General features: G+C 39.6%; 1 protein-coding gene across 1 annotated transcript in view; it reads right to left on the bottom strand.

The window, feature by feature from the left end:
* TMEM182 (transmembrane protein 182) overlaps window positions 1–24,085 on the bottom strand; it is a 61,746-nt gene that overhangs the window by 16,034 nt on the left and 21,627 nt on the right. The window contains exon 4 of the mRNA XM_012740531.2: window positions 13,301–13,438. Coding sequence (XP_012595985.2) covers window positions 13,301–13,438 — 138 coding nt within the window. The remainder of the gene's footprint in view (window positions 1–13,300; window positions 13,439–24,085) is intronic.

The following is a 24,085-nucleotide window of genomic DNA, read 5'->3' as shown; positions in this document are numbered from 1 at the left end:
CATGGTGGGAATTATCAGCATCAGAGTTTAAACTTTCTCATAATCATGATACAAGCTACAGAGCAATGAAGGATCAACATAGATGCTACGCTAATAAGAAACATCCTTCACATCGTGGTCTGTATTGTAAATGCAAATATTGGCTCACAGAATAAAAAGCAACGTAGCCATGGAACAACAACTAATCACAGAGAAATAGTAAAGTCATAGCCCGTGAGAAAACTCCTTGCAGAGCTGTACCTCAGGTTTTGACAACAATATGGCAATTCCATGTGTTGTCTAGCAACTCTGTGCATTTTAATACATTTTTCAGCAAATATATAGACAGTGTTCTCTGTTAATGTAAAGGTTTGGCTGAGGCATTTGCATAATATCATCTGCCTTATGCAAACACCTTGCAAACCTTTGTATTATTTGTTGTTATGAGTGTTCTCTTCCTCACATCCTGTGAATCTCTTGTGCTTTTGGATATTTTTATGCAAAAAGAAAAAAGAAATTGCCTTTGTGAAAAACCAGTAACCTTAAATACATTATTTCAAAAGTTGCAAAACCCATTACTGAATTTCCGGTGTTAAAAAATGCATTGCAGGTAGCTGATTCTTAATAAGGAAGAATTAACTTATAGTTAAATATTGCCATTATTTGAAGAAGAATTACATCCTGAAAACAATGAAGAATTGTCTTTTCTGTAGTTTTTAACTTTTTCACTAATTGAAGATATAGTCCATTTAATTTGCATCAGATCAGTTTATGGTTGTCTCACCCATGGGGTAAAACAGTCAATGCCTCTCTACCCATTAAATTGCCAGTGTGATGAGTGTGTGTGTGCATGTGTGTGTGGAGAGAGAGAGAGAGAGAGAGAGAGAGAGAGAGAGAGAGAGGGAGAGAGAGAGAGGGAGAGAGAGAGAGGCAGACAACAAGAGGTAGAATGAGCTAACAGACATGGGAAAGTATTTGCACCAAAGGCCAATGGTTTAGCAGATACAGCTAGAAGTATATGGCCAAGAGAAGAAACAGGAGGCTGCTACTTACAGGTAGACTGGTCAAATAAATAATGTATTAAGGCTAATTGGAGTCATGTGTCTTACCGCTGAAAAATGGAGTTACACGTTTTAACAGGAGGAAGCTAGAATGACCCCTAGAGTGTTTGATTGGAATTGAATATATCAATGTGAATTCATGGTTTTCGATAAATAGATAGCTACATAGATAGATAGATAGATAGATAGATAGATAGATAGATAGATAGATAGATAAACAAACACAGAAATGAATATAGAAGTGAAAGTGTGTGTACATATTTTAATTATACATGTATGTATATACTAGATCTATTTCCTGGCTCTGTTTCCCGAGATGCCCTAGAGGCATTAACTCCCAGTAGGGTGGACCACACCAAGTGTCCAGATCTTGACTTCTAAATGCCAGGACCCAGAGCTTCTCAAAGAAATGGTTGAATCCAAGCTGGGGCATAAAATATAAGATGAGCCTGGACATCCTGTTATATGAGAAAATAAAGATGTGCTCAAAGAACGCTGGGAGTATTTCAGAAAACAGCTTTGTGGGACTTTCTGTAGCTCAAACTGAGACCATTTGAGCTACTGTGTAGTGGTACAGTATATCTCATTGAACAAAACCCACAGGGATTTAAATAAATGAGTGTATAAATAAAGAGAAGGGAAGCTTCTCCTTAAGGTAGAAAATTAACTTATAAATGTAGAAGGAATGGCAGAATTAGAAATAACCATTTGGCAATCATTTAAAAAATAAATGAAAAATAATTAATTTAATCATTTAATAAATTTAAAATAATTCAGGCAGGAAACAAAAATGGATGATAAAATTAGTGGATGAAATTTGGATGAAATATAGGTATTTACATAGGTTCAAAGTCTCTTCTGGCAAACTACTTACTAATCGTAAATAGGAAAATAGTAACTTCATATTACAGAGACACAGCAAATACCATCTTATTCAAGTGATCAAAGTTAACATCACCAGTAACATGACAAATTGATGTCACAAGTCATCTGACGAGATGCATTCAGAACATAGCATCACTGCTATGATCTTGCAGCCAAAAATGCAAAGCTTGAATCCAATCATGAAGAAATAGCAAACAAACCCAAATTCAAGACTGTTCTACAAAATCACAAGCCTGTACTTTTTGAAAGTGTCAAGGTCATGAAGGGCAAGGAAAGTCTTATTTTGGTTTAATGGAGACTTAAGTGGCACAGTTAAATACAAAGCTTGACCCAGGATTGGGTTCTTATTAATGGAACAATTAGGAAAATACGCAATGGAGTCTCTGGATGAAAGGACTTCCAACTTCTATATAAATTTGAACATATTTCAAAATAAAAGGAATAACTCAAAAAAAAAAAAAACTGTGACAAAAGTCTTTGGCCATGTGTGTTAAAGAGAGAACATATGCGTGGGGAAAGGTCGAGGCCAGCATATTTTTACCCAGAAGATATATCTTCCTTTGGTGGGATATTGTGAGTATTAATCAATGGTAATATCATTGACTTCGTCCATCAATTGAGTGAAGTGTCTCCTCTGAGGAAATATTATAACTATGGAAAAATCTTGGTTATTATCTCTTGACATCTTAGGACTCTCATTTATAAAAACATAAACCTTTAAATGGCTTGAGTAACAAATGAGTTACATTTCAAACCCACTTTCCACCATGATTTTATCAAGAATAGAAAATATTTGACCATGAATGGTGGCTCATGCCTGTAATCCCAGCACTTTCGGAGGCTGATTAAAATGCAACTGTGTGCATTATAGTTGGAGATTGCAATGAGCTATGATGACACCATTGTACTCCAGCCTGGGTGACAGCTAGACACTGTCTCTAAAAAATAGAAAATTTAAAAAAGAATAGAAAATACTGCTAATATTTAGGTAGTAATTTGTTTTTAAATAAAATTACATTCAGATTTGGTCATACATTTGGAAATCAAAAATTTATTTCCAATTAAATTTACCTATTTTTGATGTCCAACAAAAAATTTATAAAATAGCTCACTGGAGCAGAATCGAAACATGGCCCCAAAGGCCACAGAGATTTGTGAACATAATAAAACCATGGACAAATAATTGAGCCACTCCAAGAAGTCATTAGATTTCTTCTTATTTGCAGTATGTGGAAGAATCAATCAAACTTATAATTTTGCATAGATTCTCTCACCAAGTTGAAAACTTTGCCCTTTAAATGACACGAATTCAAATTAGAAAGTATTTTTTTTTTCCGAAACAAAGGACACATAAAATTTAGTTGCAAAAGGCCATTAAGAATGCAATTGCTGATGATAAACAATATGGAAACAATCACAGTATGGAAACAAAAACAAACATTCCCCAGGGCCAAGTCAAAGACTCAAAGACAAAGAAATAAAATTGTTCATTCTCACTATTTCACAAACACAAGAATGAAAAAAGGTGGCACACTGGAAAGATCTTTTTACTATAATATATTATAAAATCCAGATTTAAAAACACATCTGTAAAAGGAAAAAGTTAATCCCAGAAACGAAAAACTTTCTCCCTTAAAAAGATAGGCAAATTATTAAGCTTCTATATTTTTTATCTAGAATTACATATACTGTTACATGTATTCTTAAAAAAAAAAGAGTTTGGGAGTTACTTAAAAATTATAAACTTGATCTTTAACTGCTTACAAGTAACTGAACTTCCTTTAAATGGGCTTTAACAACTTGAAGCATGGACAGTTATAGGTTACTTGGGGAAGAATCATAAATTCCAGATGATTCAATGACATCGTTCAGTTACCCTTCCACACAGTGGCAACTCATTTCAGCTTTCCATGAGTATAAGAAAGGTCATAGAATCTCATAATCAAAAAAAAATGCATTATGAAAGAAGTTAAGGTGAAAAGTAAATTAGAATCAGAAAAATGTGTCTTTTCTCTCCCTGGAGGGTGCACGCATGCTAGAGACAGGGCAATGTTCAGCAAGGCCATATGCATAGAACTTGAAAGTAAGCGCCATAAACTTTCAGGGATGATAGCATTATCTTACTCATTGTGGCTATTTTCAGAGGATGAAAATAAAGTGTGTGGTAGTTATTTGTCTTCCAAGTTCCAACACTGAGCCTGTGGCATATCACAGAATAAAACCCTGATAACAGGAGTCACACATTAAGCTAAAGACATTCTCAAACATACTGCAGTAAAGAAAATATTCCAAGGAAGCAGCAAATGACTAGATTACTTTTCCAAAGGGAGCTTCCTGGAAGGCAAGGGGGAGAATTTGTGCCAAGTATAGAATCAAAGAAAAAACCTGGGGTGTGGGTAAGTGTGCTAAGGATAGCAGCATTCATGGAATGGTGAACCTAGATCTGATGTGTCCAAAAGAAAGAACAAAAAGGAAATTTGATAAGCTGTGTGTTTACTGTCACTTTCTAAGAGGAAACATAGCAATTCATCAAGAAAGAATGAATGCTTTCTGTAGATCTTCATAGGAACACCAAGCAGTACGACTGACAACTTCTCCTGAAGGGGCCTTTTGCAGACAACACATAAATCATCTTTATATAAGCATTTCTTAAATTGCCCATACCTAATATTTGAAGGTATTGTATTAAACTCCAATAGTTTGAAGTTCTGTCTAAGGGGTAAAAACATTCCAGGTTTATTGTTATACTTCTCTCATTCTTTTAATTGATGTATACTTTACCTAGAGTAAAATATACTGATTTCAAGTGCATGATTTGATGAGTTTTGACAAATGTAAACATCAATGTAGTCGCAATCCTTTAAGAATAGGATGTATTCATCACTGAAAGAGGTTCTTCATGCCTCTGCACTCTCTCTACCCAATGTATCTATCTATCTATCTAGTTTAGTTTTGCCCTCAGAAGGTCATATAAATGAAATCATAGCAGTATGCAGCCTTTTGTTTCTGGCTGTTTTTACTCAACATAATGTCTGAGAATCCATTCGTGTCGTTGCATGTGTTAGCAGTCCACTGCCTTTTATGGTTGAGCAGTTGTCCCATTTTATGAGTACACCACAATTTGTTTATTCATCTACTGATGAACGTTTGGGTTGTTTCTGGGTTTTGACTATTATGAATTAAGCTACTGTGAATATATTGCTTTGTGATGTTCTAACTCATACACAAAGTTTTGAACTAATGTATAGCATTTCCTTAGACAAATGGTTTTGGGGAAATGGCAATAAAATCTTTTTGTGAGCAGGATCTTATACAAAATTGATGACATGGCCCTGAGTCTTACTGATGCTATGGCAGGGACTTGAAGTGCACCTGCTGAAGCTTCTTCCATTTCCCCAACCCCACAACTGACTGCACAGCCTGCTAAGTCTGACTAAACTGAGAGCACAGTTCTTAAAAAACCACTACCTTAGTTATCTTCCTCAAACATCAATTTTCTCAACAAAACTTTTGACAGTCTCTCATGCAACAGTGCCCACTGAGAGAATATGCTTTCCATGTGCCTAGAGCACAGAGATTGTTTTGTGACTGGTGGTTTTCAGTTCCTACTCTCTTTTTATTATTGCATAGTATTTATATTTGCATTATGCATTATTTGAAATTTATCTCAATGGCATATAAATGAATGGAGCTTAATTATAAGACCAACACTGGTAAACTGGTCTCCAATCTAGGAATCAGGATACCACCCATGACATTTTTTCTGAGACTCCTTTGGAAACAGAGTTGCTCTTCCCCCCACCCCCAATATTTAGGGAGCATCTCTCAGATTGAGAGGGTCAAAAATTACAACCACGAAAAAGGAGCTAGACTCATAAGCAGCTGGCTATGTGAGAATGGGCAAGTGATTTAACCTCTTGGGATGGAATCACAGTGCTCCCTCATGCTGTGCATAACATTGAGGTCCATCAGGATTATTTGACTTGATCTCCACATTCATAAAAGAATCCCAATTAGACTTCAGATGATGCCTGCAAATGACATTATATGTAGGGTCATTCATTTATGCATGTATTTTAAAATCATAAAGCATTAACGTTTCAAATATAAACACTTTAAAAATGCTACAGTATTTGCAAACCTGTTTTCACATGTATTAACTTTAACAACTAAGAACCTCAAAAATTGTTTGAGGCTTTTCCCAACTGCCACAAAGCCCTGTGTGTCATGCTAAAGGAGGAAACAGGGTGAGTGCAGGCTGACCTGCTATAAACAGGTGCATTTCAGAGTCCAACATGTATATTTGTCTTTCTCCACATTATATGACGGGAAAAGGGAAACCTGCCCATTCTATCTTTGCAAAGGAGTAATTCTTGCCATTACACTATAATATACTTCCAAGGTAGTCTCATAAATATTTTTGCATTCATTAAAAAATTAGGCAGTTTTTCCAGGAAAATTAGCTAGAAGTTCTTTAAAATGATTTTAAATGCTATTTTTGTAATAATCACTTCTTTCTTCTTTACATTAATATGCTATTGTTTTCTCTTATAATAAAATTGTGCTCATTTTTATGTATCATATTTCAGAAATTATAAAACAACTAATGCATAATGGCCAATATTCTTGATTTATCTGCATTCTTCATTTCCTCAGACTTGTTTTCCACTGATTTTTCCCTAATTATCTGAAACAACCTTAATTTCTTTTATAGTTATAATACCATGATTACATCTTTCTGATTTTCAGACACTCATTGCTGCACACACTTCATCATACTACTTTCCAAAAACATTAATTGGCTCTTCCATTTCATTTTCTGGACTCATATTTTTATTTAGTCAACCAAACATATATAATGCCTATTGGATTTCTCAAACACGTATGGCTTTCTTAGATTGGCATAATAATTTTCAGCATTAAACATCCTATATACTCAGTACTCTGCATTCTGCTGAGAAACAATTATTAACAGAGAGCAATCATGGGGGTTTATCCATCTCTACAAGTAATTAGGGATTTAATCTGAAAAGCAGAGTTTCATTTAATGCCAAGGACTCACAATAATTGAGTTTCTGGAAGTAGGATGTGTTTGCAAAGCACATGCCCGGGTTCTACTGTCTTGTTTCCAATCCTGCCTCCAAGGTTTATTAACCAAAAGGTTTTACACCTCACTGAGTAAACTTGAGCAAGTTTCTTACTTCTCCGTCTCTGTTTTTTCCTTGCTAAAATAGAGACAATGCAAGTGTCTCCCTCAGAAAGGAGCCACGTGGAATTCCCGGAAGTAAAGCACTTAGCAGGTGTATGGAACATGCCTAGCCCCTAATGACCATTGGCTAATTTTGCTGTCACCATCATCATTATTATTAGGCTTTGGCATGAGCTCCTGCTAACAGCTAGCAAATATTACTCTCCAAAATCTTCTATAGCATCAGAGATTCTCATGTGACTGAGCTATTTCAGCACTGGCCAAAAGGCAGAAGAATAAACTCTTCAGGGTGCCTTCCAGTTCCGAGATTTCCTGAGAGCAGTGAGGGAATGAAGACTTCGAACGTGTCTCTCAATGTCTTACTGGAACTGTCCACAAGGTGGCACCAGTCCTCCCGCAGTCTCCGGACTGAACGTTTTGAAAACACAAAGCGAATTATCGACTTGTGCTCATTCGTATTAAGGACAGTTTCTGCTTTAAGTGTCCAGTCAAGCAAACCTTTTGTCCCTCCTCACAAGCACTTTACTTATTGGAAAAGTCTTTCTGGGTCAGACTCCACGTATAGGTCAACATGGTCATTCCAAAGAGTCTACACGCTCCAGGCGTCCTCAAACTATGGCCCACGGGCCACATGTGGCCCACCAAGGATATTTATCCCGCCCGCTGAGGACATTTATCAGGCCCGCCAGGTGTTTTTGCCGCTGCTGCCTGTCCTGCTTAGCAGCCCACTCATCTGGGGCCCACAGTGCGCATGTGTGGAATGTGCGCGGCACTCTCCAAAGCCCTTCAACAGTCTGAGGGACAGTGAACTGGTCCCCTGTTTAGCAAGTCTGAGGACCCCTGCTACCTAACATGTTTCTCTTCCCATACAAACAAGAAAGTATAAAGATTCCTTCTAAAGTCTCAGGATCAAAAAATGAAAAGAAAACAGAAAGTGTAAAGAAAACAAAAAGGAAAAAAAAATTACAAAACCAGTACAATACTCCGTAGCCACTTGCTACTAGTTATTTCTGAGCAAAGTGACCATTTGGGGAAGGGTGTGCAGTAAGAAAGAATATTTGCAAAGAAATTAAATCCCTTACTGCAATGAGTAAATAGTTGATGTTAATGAGACACATACTTTGAGAAATAAGAACAGATCATGAGGAAACTCAGTCTGCCTTTCTGCCGCAACAGAACCTAACTCCAGACCAGAGACACTATTCATAGCCCAGAAATAATCTTGTCATTCTGCACATCTGAAAACTCCCTTTCAGGGTAAAGATTCATCACACCCATAGCAATATGTCACATGAGTAAAATCACTCATTTGCCAGGCTTGTATCTCTACTTCTTAGAAGAACAACACATTTTTAAAGAGGGATATGGGAGGTGTGGGGAAGAATTTATTCAAGTTTGAAGTTCAAGGTTTTTCAGAAAAGCTCCACCAAAGCTAGTACTGAGCTGGCGATTTTTCTGGGTGGGAGTTAGACCATGACCTGGAGTTTTGCCCAGGAAGGGATGCATAACAAGTCAGGGAAGCGTGACCACTCACAGGACGACAGTAGCTCTTTCTAGAGAAATGGCTCTGCGTCTCTTCTCGTTTCCACATTCTCATCTCTGCTCGTGGCCTTGGTCTGGCTGAGACATTCCAGACCCACAGAGTGGGGGACCGGTCTCCCTCACTTTCATGCAGTGCAGCTACTGTATCAGAACCACATTCAAAACTGATTCTAACAGCCTGTGACTCATATATCGACTAAAAGAAATGCAGAGGAAAATAAACTTTCAAGAAATATCTGAGAAAAAAAGAGTGATATTTTTTAAAGTATTTTTGTGCATAAAACCTCTTTGCAACTCTTTCCTGTATAATACTAGGCAATGTTGACTTATTTTAGCATTCGACATTTATATTAAAATATCAGACCAAGGATGTTAGAAAATCCACACTAAAATTCGAAAACAGACATTCCCAGTTTATAGTATCAATAGAATGAGTATTGGAGTTTGTCCGCAGTGGGCACCTGTTGATAGCCTGGATCCTTCGCTACCTAGTCATGGAGACAGCTGGTGCCACAGGGTTTGCATGTGCCTGCAAGTTTAAGACGCCTGCCTCTCGGCCGTCAGCAATTCTTTCCTAATCCCTGCCCGCAGCGCTAGTTCTTCTCTAAATTTCCTCCACACACTCTCCTGCCCCGGTGGCTGCTTGCTGCTTTACCTTGAGGAAGGTGTAAGGATCCTCTGTGGGAGCCATGTGTTCAGTGTCAGCCAAAGGAAAATGAGCTCCTCAACTGTCCTTTGGCTGCTGTAAGCTATTCTTTCCAGAATTAAAGGGGGGAAAAAAACCTCTCGTTTCATGTATGCATTATATCTCTCTTATCTCATATAGAAATAAGTGTGGTTTACCGAGGAGCTGCTGCAATTTCCCTTGATCTTTTGAAAGAAAAAAGGAAAACAAACCACAAATCCCACTTCCTTCGACATCAGTCTTTTTAATCCTTTTATATCCAATGACCTTTCCTATGCACGTCTATTAGGAGGGTTCGCATCCCTACACTTTCAGAAAGCGCTCCCCTGCAGAGCAGGAGGAAACAGGGTGAGCCCCAGAACCCCGTGCCACGTGGCAGAGGATTTACACAGTTCATCCCACCCAGCTCTGCTCACGTCTGGGGAGCAGCGATAGCGTGTGAAATAGCCATGCGGGGCGGAGAGCTCACCCTGCCGTCACGGAATGGGGTGCGGCAAACAGGAACCCGCAGGACGCAACCCACACTTTGCCTGTGTCGTGTTCCAAAGGCCTAAATTACACACGTTAAGTATCTCGGGCCCGGGGGAATAGGCTCTTCTCTGATCCTTGGACTTACAAGATACCTAGGTAGTCTCGCCCACCGGACAGTCTAACAAGGGAGTTATCCGAGGTTCAGGAGCTCCGCAGATCTCTCCAACCTGTGGAGACGCTGGCTTCACCTCCACTCAGCAGAAAAGCTCAGTGGTCATCCCAGTTCGCCAATCAGGAAAAGGTGATTTCTATTATGGCAGAAATATATTTCTACCCTGATGCGCTGATAAAATAGCAATTTCTAGATTTCATGGCTAATCCCCCAATGCCAGTGTCCTAGGACATCCAGACCACAAGCTTATCCTTGTCCACACGCGTGGCACGCCTTACTCATGCACAGGAATTGCACGCTGCTTTGTCATTATGTTGATGTCACTTTGCCCAGGGGTTAGGAATATTTAGCTCTGCACTGATTTTCTTCCTAATAATCCAAATGTTTGAATGCCGTGCCTACTCATTCTAACACTTCCCGCGTCTTTCCTATCACATCCAATGTCACGGGGGGGGCAGGAGAAGACAAGTGTCAACCCCTTTGTATCTAAGAGTTCTCTGCAAGTCTCCCATTAAAACAAATGGCAGCAGTTGTCTGGGCCTTGTGGAGGTGCGTGATGACTCACTGAGGCATAGGCTCGAGGTCATCATGTCCAGAATAGACCCTCCCCAGAAAACATGCGGGCTGGCCTGCCTAAGGAAGTATCTGCCTAAGTGCAGAGAGTGGCAACATTTGCCCTCCCAGCCCTCCCAGCCTTGCACTGAGTCTGTCCGCCCAGCAAGGGGAATACCGTGGGCTGCACCCCTCACACCCCAGAGCTGTGGCGTCGGCATCCCTCTGCCAGGCTTGGACTGCCCCAAAATAGTCCTGCTGATGCCAGAGTGTCTTCCTATGTGCACACGCCCAGCAATGGTCATTTAAAAATTGGTTCTGTCCCTCCCTAAGGCCATCTGCCCAAATAAAGAGTGTCCAGTCCTGCTTGTGGCATGGATAAAACAGCCACAGCACCCTGAGCCCAGGCAGCACCTGTTTCTGACCATTGGCAGAGTGCAGTGTGCTGGCCCAGGGCAGGCGGGGAGACTCATGATGATGAGATGAGCAGTAATGTTTCCTCTCATTCAACTGGATAGCCACCCTGCTCTCGGGAAACAAATGGTCACACACAAACAACACAGCATTGTGCCATGAGAGAAATTAAAAGTTAAATTTAAAGGAAGGGTCCTCTTAAATATCTAGTTTGGTGGCTTTGAGAATGGGTTCTCAGAACACCTTGCACACCTCAGAACTCGCAGGGGATTTTTTTGTGAGGTCCTGAGCAAGAAGACCCTCAGCCTCTCCCCATCTGCGGCACAAGATTCCTTGAAAAAAAGAAAATCCACTGGTCATAGGCATGAATATATGAGTACATATCAAATGCTTTTTTCTTTCTATAAAGTTCTCAGCCAAATATAATTTTTTGGATATACTATTTCCTTACACAGGTTATAAAATGGAAAAATGACCAACAATTTTTTGAAGGTATCAAACACACACACACACACACACACACACACACACACACACACTTCTCTAATTGGACCAAACCCAGGATCAAAACATTTCTGAGTTTGAAATGATCATGCTGCCCATAATGCATTAGTACTAAACTACTGTTAATACATGTTCCCTTTATTGATTAACTGAGATTTTAAAAGAAAAGCAAGTAATGAAAAGAAATAAATATTTACACATTTTAGTAGAATATTGTCATTTCTGGGACGACCACTAAAAATATGCACCCCATTTAGAACTTTGAATGAGACTAGGGTAGAATGGTGGTTTGGGGGAGAAAAAATATTTGGCAAAGATGACACTCATTTTTAAGGGATATAAAGGGGTGGTCTTATGGAATTATGAATTAAAACAGAGAGATGATAATTTATGAGACCTAAGTGAGAGAAGCCAGATACAAAAAAGCACATATTGTATGATTCCATTTATATGAAATATTCAGAACAGACAAACCCATAGAGGCAAAACGTAGATTAGTGATTTCTTAGAGCTAGCAAGGATGAGGGGAGAGAAGAGAATGGGGTTTCTTTGTGAAGTGATGAAAATATTATGAAATCAGAGAGTAGTGATATTTGCACAACTTTGTGAATGTACTAAAAATACCACACTGAACTATACTCTTCAAAATGGTAAGTTGTATGGTATGTGAATTATATCTCAATAAAAATGTTTATTAAAAATGATGAGCTCTAATGGGTAAATCCAGTGAAAGAAAAAAGTTGAAATAAAAGACAAAGGCAGAATAGATTAAAAAGGGCTCTTCTTCTCAGAGTGGTTTTTTTTTAATAGAGCTCTTTGAACAGAGGGTCCATATCTGATTATTCTTTTTACTCCCTCTGCGGATTTAAGCACCCTATTATGCAAACAGAGTTGTGTTACCTGACCATTGATTAAATGATTGCAAGAGGCATCAGGAACTCTCTTTGCAATGATTATAAAGACAATAAAGCTAATCATTCTTTTTCTCTCTTTCGACTGTCACGACAATGTCACCTAGAAACACCCTGTCACTCTGGTCTGATGTTACAATATAGCACAGTCACGTAAACTGACTCAGTCGCACTGAAATACGTCTACTTCTCTAGAATTATTATCTTTATAAATAATAGCCTGTGCTTATGTTTCCAAGTCTGGCTTTAACTTCCTAATGAAATGAAAAAGCCTTAAAATTCACCAAGACTCACCTATTCAATTACTTTTGTGTTTGTACTACAATCATTTTATCAGGAATCTGACTAGTTGAGAAGCTGACTAAAATAAATGCAAGTTTTACGCTGAAAAAAATGTGTTTAAATAATGCACCTATACCACATTAAGAAAATTGAATGGTGATGAGGTAGAAAAAGATTTTTGTTCTTATGATAAACAAACTGCAAGAATATGTCAAAATATCCTCACAGGGCTATTTTTTTAAGAGCATGCAAAAAATTTGCCTATATCCTGACGTTACAGAGACACGTTAGGACCCCCATTTTATAGTCAGAAAATTAATAGGGTAAGAGAGATTAAAAGGCTCTTGCACACTCAGAATGAGTCAGTGGCCGAGCTTTCCCCTCTAAGCCTCAGTGTTCTCATCTGTGTGATGGGGCTGCAATGGGCAGAGACTGTCACATGGTGAAGTGTGTTAGCACCTGAAAATGGAAAGTCCCCGGAAAGTGACATACAGCGAGCACTCAAGAATGATGGTATACGGATATCATTGTGTCACTGTAACTAAAAGACTGACATCTGAATCTAGAAATGAAAAACGGGACAAAATGAAGAAAAAGCGCAGTTGGAAATCACATGCTTGGCACTGTACCTACCTGCAGCGATATATGAGCCACCCCCAGCTTTGTAGAGAAAATGGCTGGCAAACGGGGCCGCACAGATGATCAAAAAGCTGGCGGTGACCACAGTGACGACCCCCAGGAGCATCAGCACGGCCCAGAAACCACGGTAAACTGGAGACCGCAGGAGAAAAGGGGAGAAACAAAGTGGTTATTACATTGTGGACACAGCAGACTCACACAGTGAGCTTTGTTTCATTCCTTTTTCTAATTTCAGCCACAGCACTGCTAGATGGAATCCCCAGGTGTGGATCTTGAATTATCTTAAATCAGGGATCTTAGCAGATGACCTTGGACTCAGCGATGTCCATGTCAGTGACCTTCAGTCAACTCCACCTGCTCAATATTTGCAGCGCACACATGCTCGTTTTTCTGACCTGATTTTCTACTGTAGAAGTGGGAGCACTTCGTGTTCTACACAGACCTTCCTCTGTCGTGTCAGTACCCAGTTGGATAACATATAGGTGTTTTATACCAAATTTACAGAGACATGAAAAGGTGTTCACATTATTTACAAACACTGCCTTATATCTCCTGCTAAGATACATTCATACAGCAATGGTCCCTGAGAAGCTGATAATAATCACCTCAAACCCCTAATGACAATAACCAAAAAAAAAAACCATTTCTATTTAGATCGTGGCTCTGTTAGAAAACAGCCTAAGGCAATACAAAATGGCAAGCAAAACTATTTTTAAAAGTTTGCACAACTATGCTTTCCAAGCAAATCTGATTTTCAATAAGATTTATTTAAGGCATGCTACTTTCTCTTAATATTTTTACTTAGAATGGTTCAAAATGAGAAGTACAGGAGTCTCTAAGTCAAAGAAGAGTAAGGCTGAATTAATGGCTGCAGCTGGCAAGAAATGGATCGTGTGTTTAGTGATATGTATTAATAGTAAGCAAATAAAAAGGAATTCTGATGATCACTTTTGAGTGGGATAATTATGGATCTATTAAACAAATTCATCATCTCCGAAAGGCTAAAACACTAAAATAAAATCTTGTTAGTATAAATGGGGAAAAGCTCAGCGAAACACATTAGTCAAATTATGATATTTTAAGAAAATAAAGAAACTTTATAAGAAGGCAAAGAATGATTTTTCTCAACAAGCCTGCCCAGAAAAGAAGAAATATATCCATCAGCTGGAATCTTAGAGAAAAGACGAGAGGAAGGTGGCAATTTGGCAAGAGGAGTCACCATAGTTACATGGGACAGGAAGGCTAGAATTTCTGTGTGGACGAGGAAGTCCCGAAGATGGGACTAAAAGGAAGGTGTTTACGTTCCAGCCATGGCCTGGCTTCCACGTGTGCCGCGTTAGGCTGCGGCTGTGTTCAGGCCCGGCGGGCAATAGAGCGCTGGAAGGATAGTAATGTTGATTTTTCAGTGTGGGAACTCAGAGTGGCAGACTGTGGGCCATATATTTGCTGTCTTTGTCCTACTAGCGTTTATTAGACAATTGGTGAGTCCCACATTTTGCATTTTCATCCACTTCATTTACAAAAAGGCTAAGGTTGTCTGTCACAGGACGCGTTCTATGCCAAGTGCTGGGGTGTAGCCGTTAGTGAGAGGCGGTGCAGGAAATAAGAAGCCCAGTCCATTCTCCCCCGATCACGGCTGAAACTGGGTAAGTGTGACCAACAACTACGTGAGCACTGTGAAAAGCAAAACTAGAAGCAAGCAAATTGAGGATGGAAATCAAATCTTAAAAGATCAGCTAGGCTGCTAAGATTATCTGGGTTTTCTTCTTTTTTTTTCTCCTCATGGATTTGGCCCGAGGGTGAGCCAAATTGGGAATGGTATAAAAGGTGCAGATAGCAGGAAAACCCTAGTGCAGTCCATTGTTCTGAACAGAGATCTAGGAAAAGAGGCCCCTGCAAGCCAGAGTGGGGAGCAGGGGGGAATCTCCATGTTTATTTTCTCTTTTTATTCCCCTCGTCCTGCCTCTAGGTCAGTGTCAGACATAGATCTGCACTGCTACCCTGGTGGAGCTATGGGCTCTTACAGACCCAAAAGATGACCCAACCCTCTGGATAGAGGAGCCAGAAAAAGAGACCCTCATAGTGCAAAGAGCGGGAGAAGAATCACGATTATTTATTTTTGTCTTTTCTCTTGCTGCTTTGCTGTGTGACCCACCTGGGCCATAGCACAGGAGGCCCAGACTCTCAGAGAATCCAATCTTTTGGGCCAGAGAAACTGGGCAAAAGGGCCCTAGAAGCCAGAGGGTGAGAAGGAATCCCATAGAGGAGAGAGCTGCAGTAGATAGAGACTCTAAAATTCTGTGTTTGAACCTACACAAATACCAAGCTTACCCCTAAGTTGCACATGCACAGAAAATGGCCAAAGAATTATAGCAAAGGCTTCGAGAAGTGAATTACAGTATAAAACCCACCCAGGTACCAGAGCAATCCCTGAGTAGTGCATGCCCCAGGGCACATGACACAAATAGCATAGGAGACACTTTGAAAAGTGAACTGACATTGAAACTGCCACCACAGAAAAGAAGGACAGAATAAGCAAGTTGATTGCTTCTTGTAACAACAAAAAATCAATATTATCCAGAGAATTTTAACAGTATTCAAATCTGACAGCACAATATTCAAATGTCCAAGATACAAGCAGAAATGACTCGATATACCTACAACCATGAAAGTCAGACCAATTCTCAAAGGGACAGGCAATCTGCAGACACCAACCTAAAGATGATTCAGATGTGTCAGTTACAAGACAGACTTGAAAGCAGAACTCAACACCATGTTCTATGGACTGAGGTAAATACTCTTGAAATGAATAGAAAGAAATTCTCAAGCATGAAAGAGAATCTATAAAAAAAAAAGGACTAAATTGAATTTTTAGAATTGGAAAATACATTATCCAAAATTTCAAAATCTGCAAGATGTTTTCAATAACAGAATAGAGATCAGAGAGGAAAGAGTAAGTGAACTTGAAGGTAGAGCAATAGAAATTATCCAATATGAAGAACAGAAAGGAAAAAAGATTAAAAACAAAATGAATGGAGTTTCAGAGACTTGTGGGATAGTATCAAAAGTTCTCACATTTGTTTCATTGGAATCTCTAAAGCAGAAGCAAAAGATAATAGTGCAGAAAATAATTCATAAAAGTGATGCCTCAAAACTTCCAAAGTGTGGTAAAATTTACAGAATCAAGAAACTCAGCAAACTCCAAAGAGAATAAATTCAAAGAAATTATCCCAGACACATAATAACAAAATTACTGAAAACCATAGAGAAGGAAAAGTCCTGAAAGCAGAGCAAAAACATAATGACCTATTATATAGAGAAAAATAATCTCAATAACTACAATCTACCAACAAGAATGTTGGAACCCAAAAGATAGTGGGAACAACATTTTTAAAGCACTGAAAGAAAAGACTGTCAACCTAAAATTCTGCATCAAGTGAAAATATCTTAGAGAAATTAAGGTAAAATAAAGCCATTTGTGAAGGAGGAAAACATAGACTTTGTCACCAGCAGACCTGTTCTGTAAGAAATATCAAAGGATGTTCTTCAGAAATAAAGGGAGACAAACAAATGATGAACATCTGTATAAATATAGTAAATTATTTTTCTCCTCTTAATTTTATTAAAATATATTTGACTGTTGAAATAAAAAAATATATATCATCAGCATAATACAGTACAAAAATCTAAGTTTTGGAATCAGAGTGACTTGAGTATTTATCACTTTCACTGTGTAATCTTCGACTAGTCACTGAAGCTTCCTGAACCTCTGTCTCTTCTTCTGTAAAATACAGCTATTGTGTCCAGCCTTGACAGCTATTGGAAGAACTATTTATAATGTATGTGTAGTGTGTGGCACATGATAAAAGACCAATTAGTAGTATTTATTTTGTGGTTGCTCTTATTGTTATTATTATTAAAATTGCATTATCAATGCACAACAGGTAGCATTGTGTTCAGCAGTAGGAATATGAATTATTTCCCTCAGAGAGCCTTGTAGACTGTTTTTTTATGTACCACTAAAGTTGGAAACTTTCTTTAAATTATAGCTTACAGTTCAGTACCAAAAGTGCATTTGGGCAAAGTGGACTGTGAATACGAAGTTCTCACACTGTCTCCCATGGGAAATTTCCCCACCCATTAACCTAAGAAGGCACTGGCCTTTTCTATCATGTGACTCTACTCCTAAATACCTAAAGCTTTCTGATATGGAAAGTGATATCCTAGACATAGGTTTATAATGAAGATCGATTGAGATTATATATGAAAAGTAGCTGCATACAGCAAGCACTCAATATATCTGCCATTATTATTAATTATTATACCTTGACATTAAATCGTTTTGTCAATAATGCAGTTGACACTAACAGAAATCTTCTAAGCTCATGAATCTAGGCTAGGGACAGGCTTTAAATTTTAATATATATATACTATACATATACATATACACAGCTATATATGAAAACTGAAAGCCTGTCCATAGGCTTTCAGCATATATATGTGAGTGTATATATTAATATATGTATTAATACACATTAATATATTAAATATAATATATATGTTACTATATTAATATATATACACACACATATATGTGGCACATATAGAAGTTTGTATAATCATAAAGATATGTAAAAATAATTAATTAAATACTTACACCTATAGATATATATGATTATATATATATATATATATACACACAACTATAAAATCTGCAGGGTGGATATTTTGGTTTGGTTAGTGGTTTATATTGTTGTGGACTCTTATATCTTGAATGTACCTCAGAGAAAACTGAGTTTGTTTCTTTGTTTTTTATATGAACCCATTAAAACTGCAAAGTCTTGTCTTTGAAGGTTTTGGACTGTTCCTAGTATTAACAAAAACACCTCTAAAAATCCATTTGTACCATTAAACACAATTCAATGGTTAACTTAAACAAAATTGAATTTCTATTAGTTCCTATTAGAACACAAAACAAGATTTACAATAAATAGATTTACATGTAATCTATATCATCACAATTTGGATTAATTAAAGGTAAGTTTCATCTGAATCCATGGAAAGATTAAAGTATTAAAGACTATATTCAAAGAAAATGGGTTCTGTTGATATTAAATCAACTGGCGAATTGACCTAACAGAGTACTCCTTGGCCAGGTGTTGAAATGAGGCAGATTGCTGGTACTCATTCTGACATAAATGTTGTATAAATGGGCATCTGTTCTGAATCCCATGTAAAGGGCTAGAAAAAATAAAGCTCTACAGTATTTCTTTTTCCAGTAGAGTTACATTAATATAATATTAATAGTAAAAATGTACTAAAACCTCATTAATTTAGATGCCTTAATGGAGGTATGTATGCTTCCACACCATGGCGCCTGATCGACTACTATTAATAGACTACTAATATAGAGGCCGCTATTTCAGGGCTGAGTAGCAGTGAGAAAAGCCTTGCTGTGCTGGATCTTAACATTTGCCCAGGATTTCAGGAGGCAGCAATAGGGGCAAGGTCATTCCAACCAGAGTAGGAAAGAGTTCTCTGGAAGGTGGAATAGTTAGCAGCTCCCCATGGCTGCCTCCCTGGTAGATATGGGAAGGAGAAAATGAGGAACCTGGAAATGCAGTCAAGGCCTTATGTGTCTTTTCAAAGAGCTGGTCCCATATCATATTGGTGCTAGGTAGTCGCTGAAGGTCATTAGTCCCAGATACTCATCAAATTGGCATCAGAATATCACTCTTATAACTAAGTAAAGAATGAACTGCCTAGAAAAGGATAGAATAGGGAAAACTAGTTAGGCAGTCACTGCAGCAACCCAATTGGGTGTCCAGGCCTGACCCAAAGCCGAGCAGTTGAGATAGATGAAATAAGCTTTAGTATTTTTGTTGTCATGGGTGATAGGCAGCCAGCAAGAATCAAGGTTGTCTCTATGGGTTTCATTTGCAGGCCAAAACAGTTTGTTCTGTTAAGATAGTAACAAAATTTCTTCTTGATTTCGCATAATATTGTACTTTGCAGAACAAACCTTCTTTCCTACAGAGTATAGAGGGAAAACTCAACCCCAAAATGATCACAATTCCAAATTCATAGTGTTTTGATAAGTGATTTTCTTGCACTTACAAAAATGTAAATATTTTATTTGCAGCTTAAAAATAAACTTAAGTGTTACTCAGTTTTCAAAGCTTGCTATAGTGCTTTAGACACCCACAAAGCTAGTTCATAAAGCTGATCCTATGTTTCGACACATCCTCAGGCACACGCAGTGTGAAGTGCTATAAAATGTTCTAAATGAAGCCACAACAAAACACACCACTCCTCCCACCCCCAAGAGCAAACAAGGGCCGCTGGCATATGTCGCCGTAGCTTTAGGCAACATGCTTCTTTGCACAGGCCAGCAAGCCTGGCCTTCATCTCCATAGACTGCTTGTCTTGGCAGTGCTGGGCAGGTCTAAAAATACAGTAGTGCCTGCACCAAAGCAGAAGGACAGGCTGTACAGTATGTCCGTGTCTGAACCCCACAACTGTGGACACGCCAAGCCAAGCCAAGTGCTCAGCGCGGTCCATTGATTATTTTCTGGACACAAAGAACACTGAGAGACACAATGGAGTTTATTTACCTCCTTACTGTAAGCACTGGCCAGTGAAGGAAAAGCTTCCAGGGGAAGAAGCACATTGGCCAGGGGAGGGAGGGACCCCACTTTCCACTCTGCCTTGACCTTGGGAAAGTCCTTGAAGCAGGAGAAGCATGGGTTTGGGCTAGAGGGCTTTCCAGGTCTGAGAGTAGATCCGTGTTCATTGTCTTGTTTGCTCCTCCTAATGAGCTGGTGGGGGGTAGGGAGGGAGGTTTCCCAGGTGCTGAGAAGGGTGGCTTTGTCACATGAGCAGTTGTAGGAGTGGTGGCTGCAGTAATAAGAGTAACAGTAGAACGTAGCCTGGGAGCAGCAGTGCCAGCATCCTCTGAGTCACAGTGATGAGGAAGTGAGGATCGGCCACTCAATGCCCAATCCAGGGGACCAGGTGAGAACCCAGGGCTTAACCTCCAGTTCCAAGGTCTTCCTCTGCTCCCTGCTCCCTCAGTTAAGAACCAACAGACTCCCAGGCCCTCTGAGCTGCCAGTTGTATTGCAGAAAGTACTGCACGCCACTTGGCGACTTGGCTTTTGCAGGTTTTCTTTACGTGGTCATCATGCCAATTCCTATTTTGTATTTTGCAACCAAGGCTCAGAGACGTTAAATAACATACCGAAAATTAAACAGCCAGTAAATGACAAGGTCAAGATTTTAATTCAGGGCTGTTTGGAATCTCAGCTATCTCTATGTTTGTTGTGTTTTTCAAATAAATTGGCACTGATCCCTCTAAGTCTTCTAGTCTCAAATCCTCCCACTCTGGCTCCTTCTGCTGTAGCCTCCAGAAATGTCAAAAATACCCTGAAGTTCCCTGGGGGGAAATGTTGTCATCACGCCTCAAGGCCTTTGCAATCTTGCTTCCTCTAACTAGAATAAATAGGCTTCCTACTTGCTATCTACTGAATGTGTCGCCCAACTGCCACCAAATTCCTATGTTGAAGTCTTAAACCCTGAAGTGAGAGAATTTGGAGGTGGGGCCTTTGAGGAGTAAATAGATTTGGATAAGGTCCTGAAGGTGGGGCACTCATGATAAGCTTAGCAGCTTTATAAGAAGAGAAAGAGGGATGCCACATGAGGACACAGTGAGCATGCAATTGCCCGCAGGCCTGACAGGGGCCCTGCCCAGAACCCAGCCATGCTGGCCCCCTGAGCCTGGACTTCTTGCCCCTAGAACCAAGAGAAATCAATGTCATGTTTAAGCCACTGTGACTGTGGTATTCTGTTACAGCATCCCAAGCTTACTAAGACACTACTCATCCTTCACCTGATCAAACATCCATGCCTCCTTGCAGGGACAGAGTGGAGGGAGTTACTTCCTCATCTCCACTAAAAGGCAAGAGAGTACAGAATCAGTAGGAATATAGGCAGATTCAAGAATTGGAATACCCCTCACCAGTTGTACAACCTTGAGCAAGTTACTTGGCTTCTCCATGCCTCCGTTTCCTTCCCTAAAATGTGATAATAATGATACATATCTTCCATTTTCTAGTACTGTTGGGGTGACTGGAAGAGCCAATGCAGGTGAGCAGCATGCAGGGTGCCAGGCTTGAGGACTCCAATTCGTGTTCTTGACACGTGCCAGTCACGGGCCTGAGCTCCCCGCATTGACGTTCTCTCTTCACCTACTCACCTCCACTGCTTGACTGTGAGCTCCTTCTAGGTAGAGACTGGGTCTTGCTCACTTTTCTAACCCTGGTGGAAGCTGTGTATGCCTCACATGGAATAGATGCTTAACAAAATACGAGTGAATAGATAATCAGTGATGTATGACTGCATCCCACTGCAACCTCAAGATTAATGGCATCTTCGGTGGGTGGTCACACACCTGAAGGAGGACAGCTCATCCAAACCAGAAATGAATCCAGGAACTTGACCTCGCTACCACGTGACTGGAGAGTCTTTATCACCTAGATCCCTATAAGGGAGGCACTTGAAACAGGAGAACTGCAGAATCCAATAATCAGGTGTTACCGCCTGGGTACCCAGTGAGAGCACAGGGCTGTTAATCACCCTTTCCCTTCGCCTCAATGCCAGTCCTTAATGAACCAAGAGCTTCGTGCATTTCTATGAGTGTTTCTGTCCAACTCTAAAAATGCCAGAAGCAGACAAATTTTCTCATTCACAGATTCCCTTTTTTTAAGAAAAAAAAAATTCGGATTCATATTCAAAAAGATGTGATCCTTTATACTAAGCCACGAAGGGAACATTTTAAGACCACTTTATTCATATACTGTTTTGAGCACTAAATTGGAATCTGTTTGCCAGAAGCTTTTGTACAGACAATAGAAAATGATTATAGTAAAGTTTTACATATCTAGTTCTAAGTATTCTAGGACCCCTGTATCTCCATTTTCATATCTTTCAGATGATTTGCCTCTACAAATCTCTAACATCCTAGAATCACGTTTTTTAGGGAATCTTTTGGTCTTTTGCTATTATATTAATACATCCAGGAATCTTATTTTTCAGGATGTGACTCAAAAGTAGTTTCTACCACTTTTATATCACAAAAGTTAGTTTAGAAATTTCATAATGCTAAAATGATTTGATATTTCCGCCTCTACTTATCTCATAAGACACCCAACAAAAGAAATGATTAACAACTAAATTAAATGTCACTCTTTCATTCACCTATACCCAAGCATTGATTGCAAATCTACCTTGTTGTATCAGTGCTAGGTTAGCACTTATTGGTGATATAACACGAAACAAGTATAGTATGTGCCATGAAGCAGTCTAAGGGGAGAGAAATACACAACCAGAGAGCTACCAGCTATGCCAGTGCCAGGAGAGAACCTGGATGGCATATTATTCAAGAACAGAGGAAGGAGGCTTGACTCAATATTAGCTAATTGCACAAGGCTTCTTGAGAGAGGTTGTTCTTAAAGAGGAGAGTGGGACACACAGGAAGTGGAGGCAGCAGAGCAGACAGCCTAAACAAAAGAAACCAAGGGAAGGGCAGCGTGCATGGAAGTAGCTTAGTGTGAAGGTGCAGACAGTGGAAATCTCTGGTGTTGGGCAGCAGCTGGAGGGGGGAGGGTAGAAAGTACCATGATGGTCCTCGCGTGATGTGGTAGTTTTCTAGTAGAGTATTGTGGCCCAAGGTGTGCGAACTTTCTATACAGATGATATGAAGTCACCGATTACCTTAAGTTAAAATTGGCTTATTGTCCACACAGAGCATCAATCTATCCATATTAAAACCATTGACAAAAAGTTTACATTCTGGTTTTGCATGGAGGTGTTTTCAGTGAGAAAGGCAGACAAAGAAAAAGGCAGGAAAACACACACTCCCTTTTCTTTTTCTTATAAAACTTTACATTCCCCTGCTATTTTTTTCTTAAGGGGTAAAATACTATGAGATAAAGGCACCAAGAACTCTGCCAATACCTCTTGGAAACTAGTTTGCCTCATGGGGAAAACAAAATGAGCAAGGATACCTAAGCCAGGAATTGGAATCAAACGGGAAATAAGCAAAAAAGTTTCTAGGAAGAAAGACACAGAGACGAGAGTGGCCTCAGTGACAGGACAGGAGAGTTGTGCTGGGCAAGCGGTGGCCTGAGCCTGCCAGCAAATGCCTTGGAAAAATACTTGGCCCGTTGGGGATCAGGACCTGCGTAGTTTGGGACATGAACCACGCATGCATGGCATGCTAGCACAGCCAGCGTAAGATGAGCATCTCCTTGGGACAGATGAGCTAGCTGAGAAATAGCTGGCATCCCTGGCAGGGCGAGCACGCCTCATTTACTCTGGAACAAACTTTCACACTTTACTTGTTCATGGCCGGACTGAATTCTACTTAGCAAGAAACAGGATCTTTTTTTTTTTAGAGACAAGGTCTTGCTATGTTGCTCAGGCTGGCCCCAAACTCCTGGGCTTAAGGGAGCCTCCCACTTCAGCCTCCCAAGTAGCTGGGACTGAGCATTGGTGTTAAAGTCAGCAGCATTCACTAAGTATGGAAACCCTCCGTGGGCATCTTTCATTGGCCTGGCCTCTTCTAGGGATGGAGTTGAAGAAACGTGATGGAAACGTGTCTACTGGGTGCCTGGAGCTCTCCTCACTGACCTGACACCTATTTGCTGTGTGTTCTTTAGAAGTGAGTCACTTAACCAGCCTCCCTGGATTTTTGTTTGCCTCTCTATAAAAAAGAGAACCA

Source organism: Microcebus murinus, chromosome 3 (genome assembly GCF_040939455.1).
Source record: "Microcebus murinus isolate Inina chromosome 3, M.murinus_Inina_mat1.0, whole genome shotgun sequence".
Taxonomy (NCBI): Eukaryota; Metazoa; Chordata; class Mammalia; order Primates; family Cheirogaleidae; genus Microcebus; species Microcebus murinus.
This window is presented reverse-complemented; position numbering and strand designations above follow the sequence as displayed.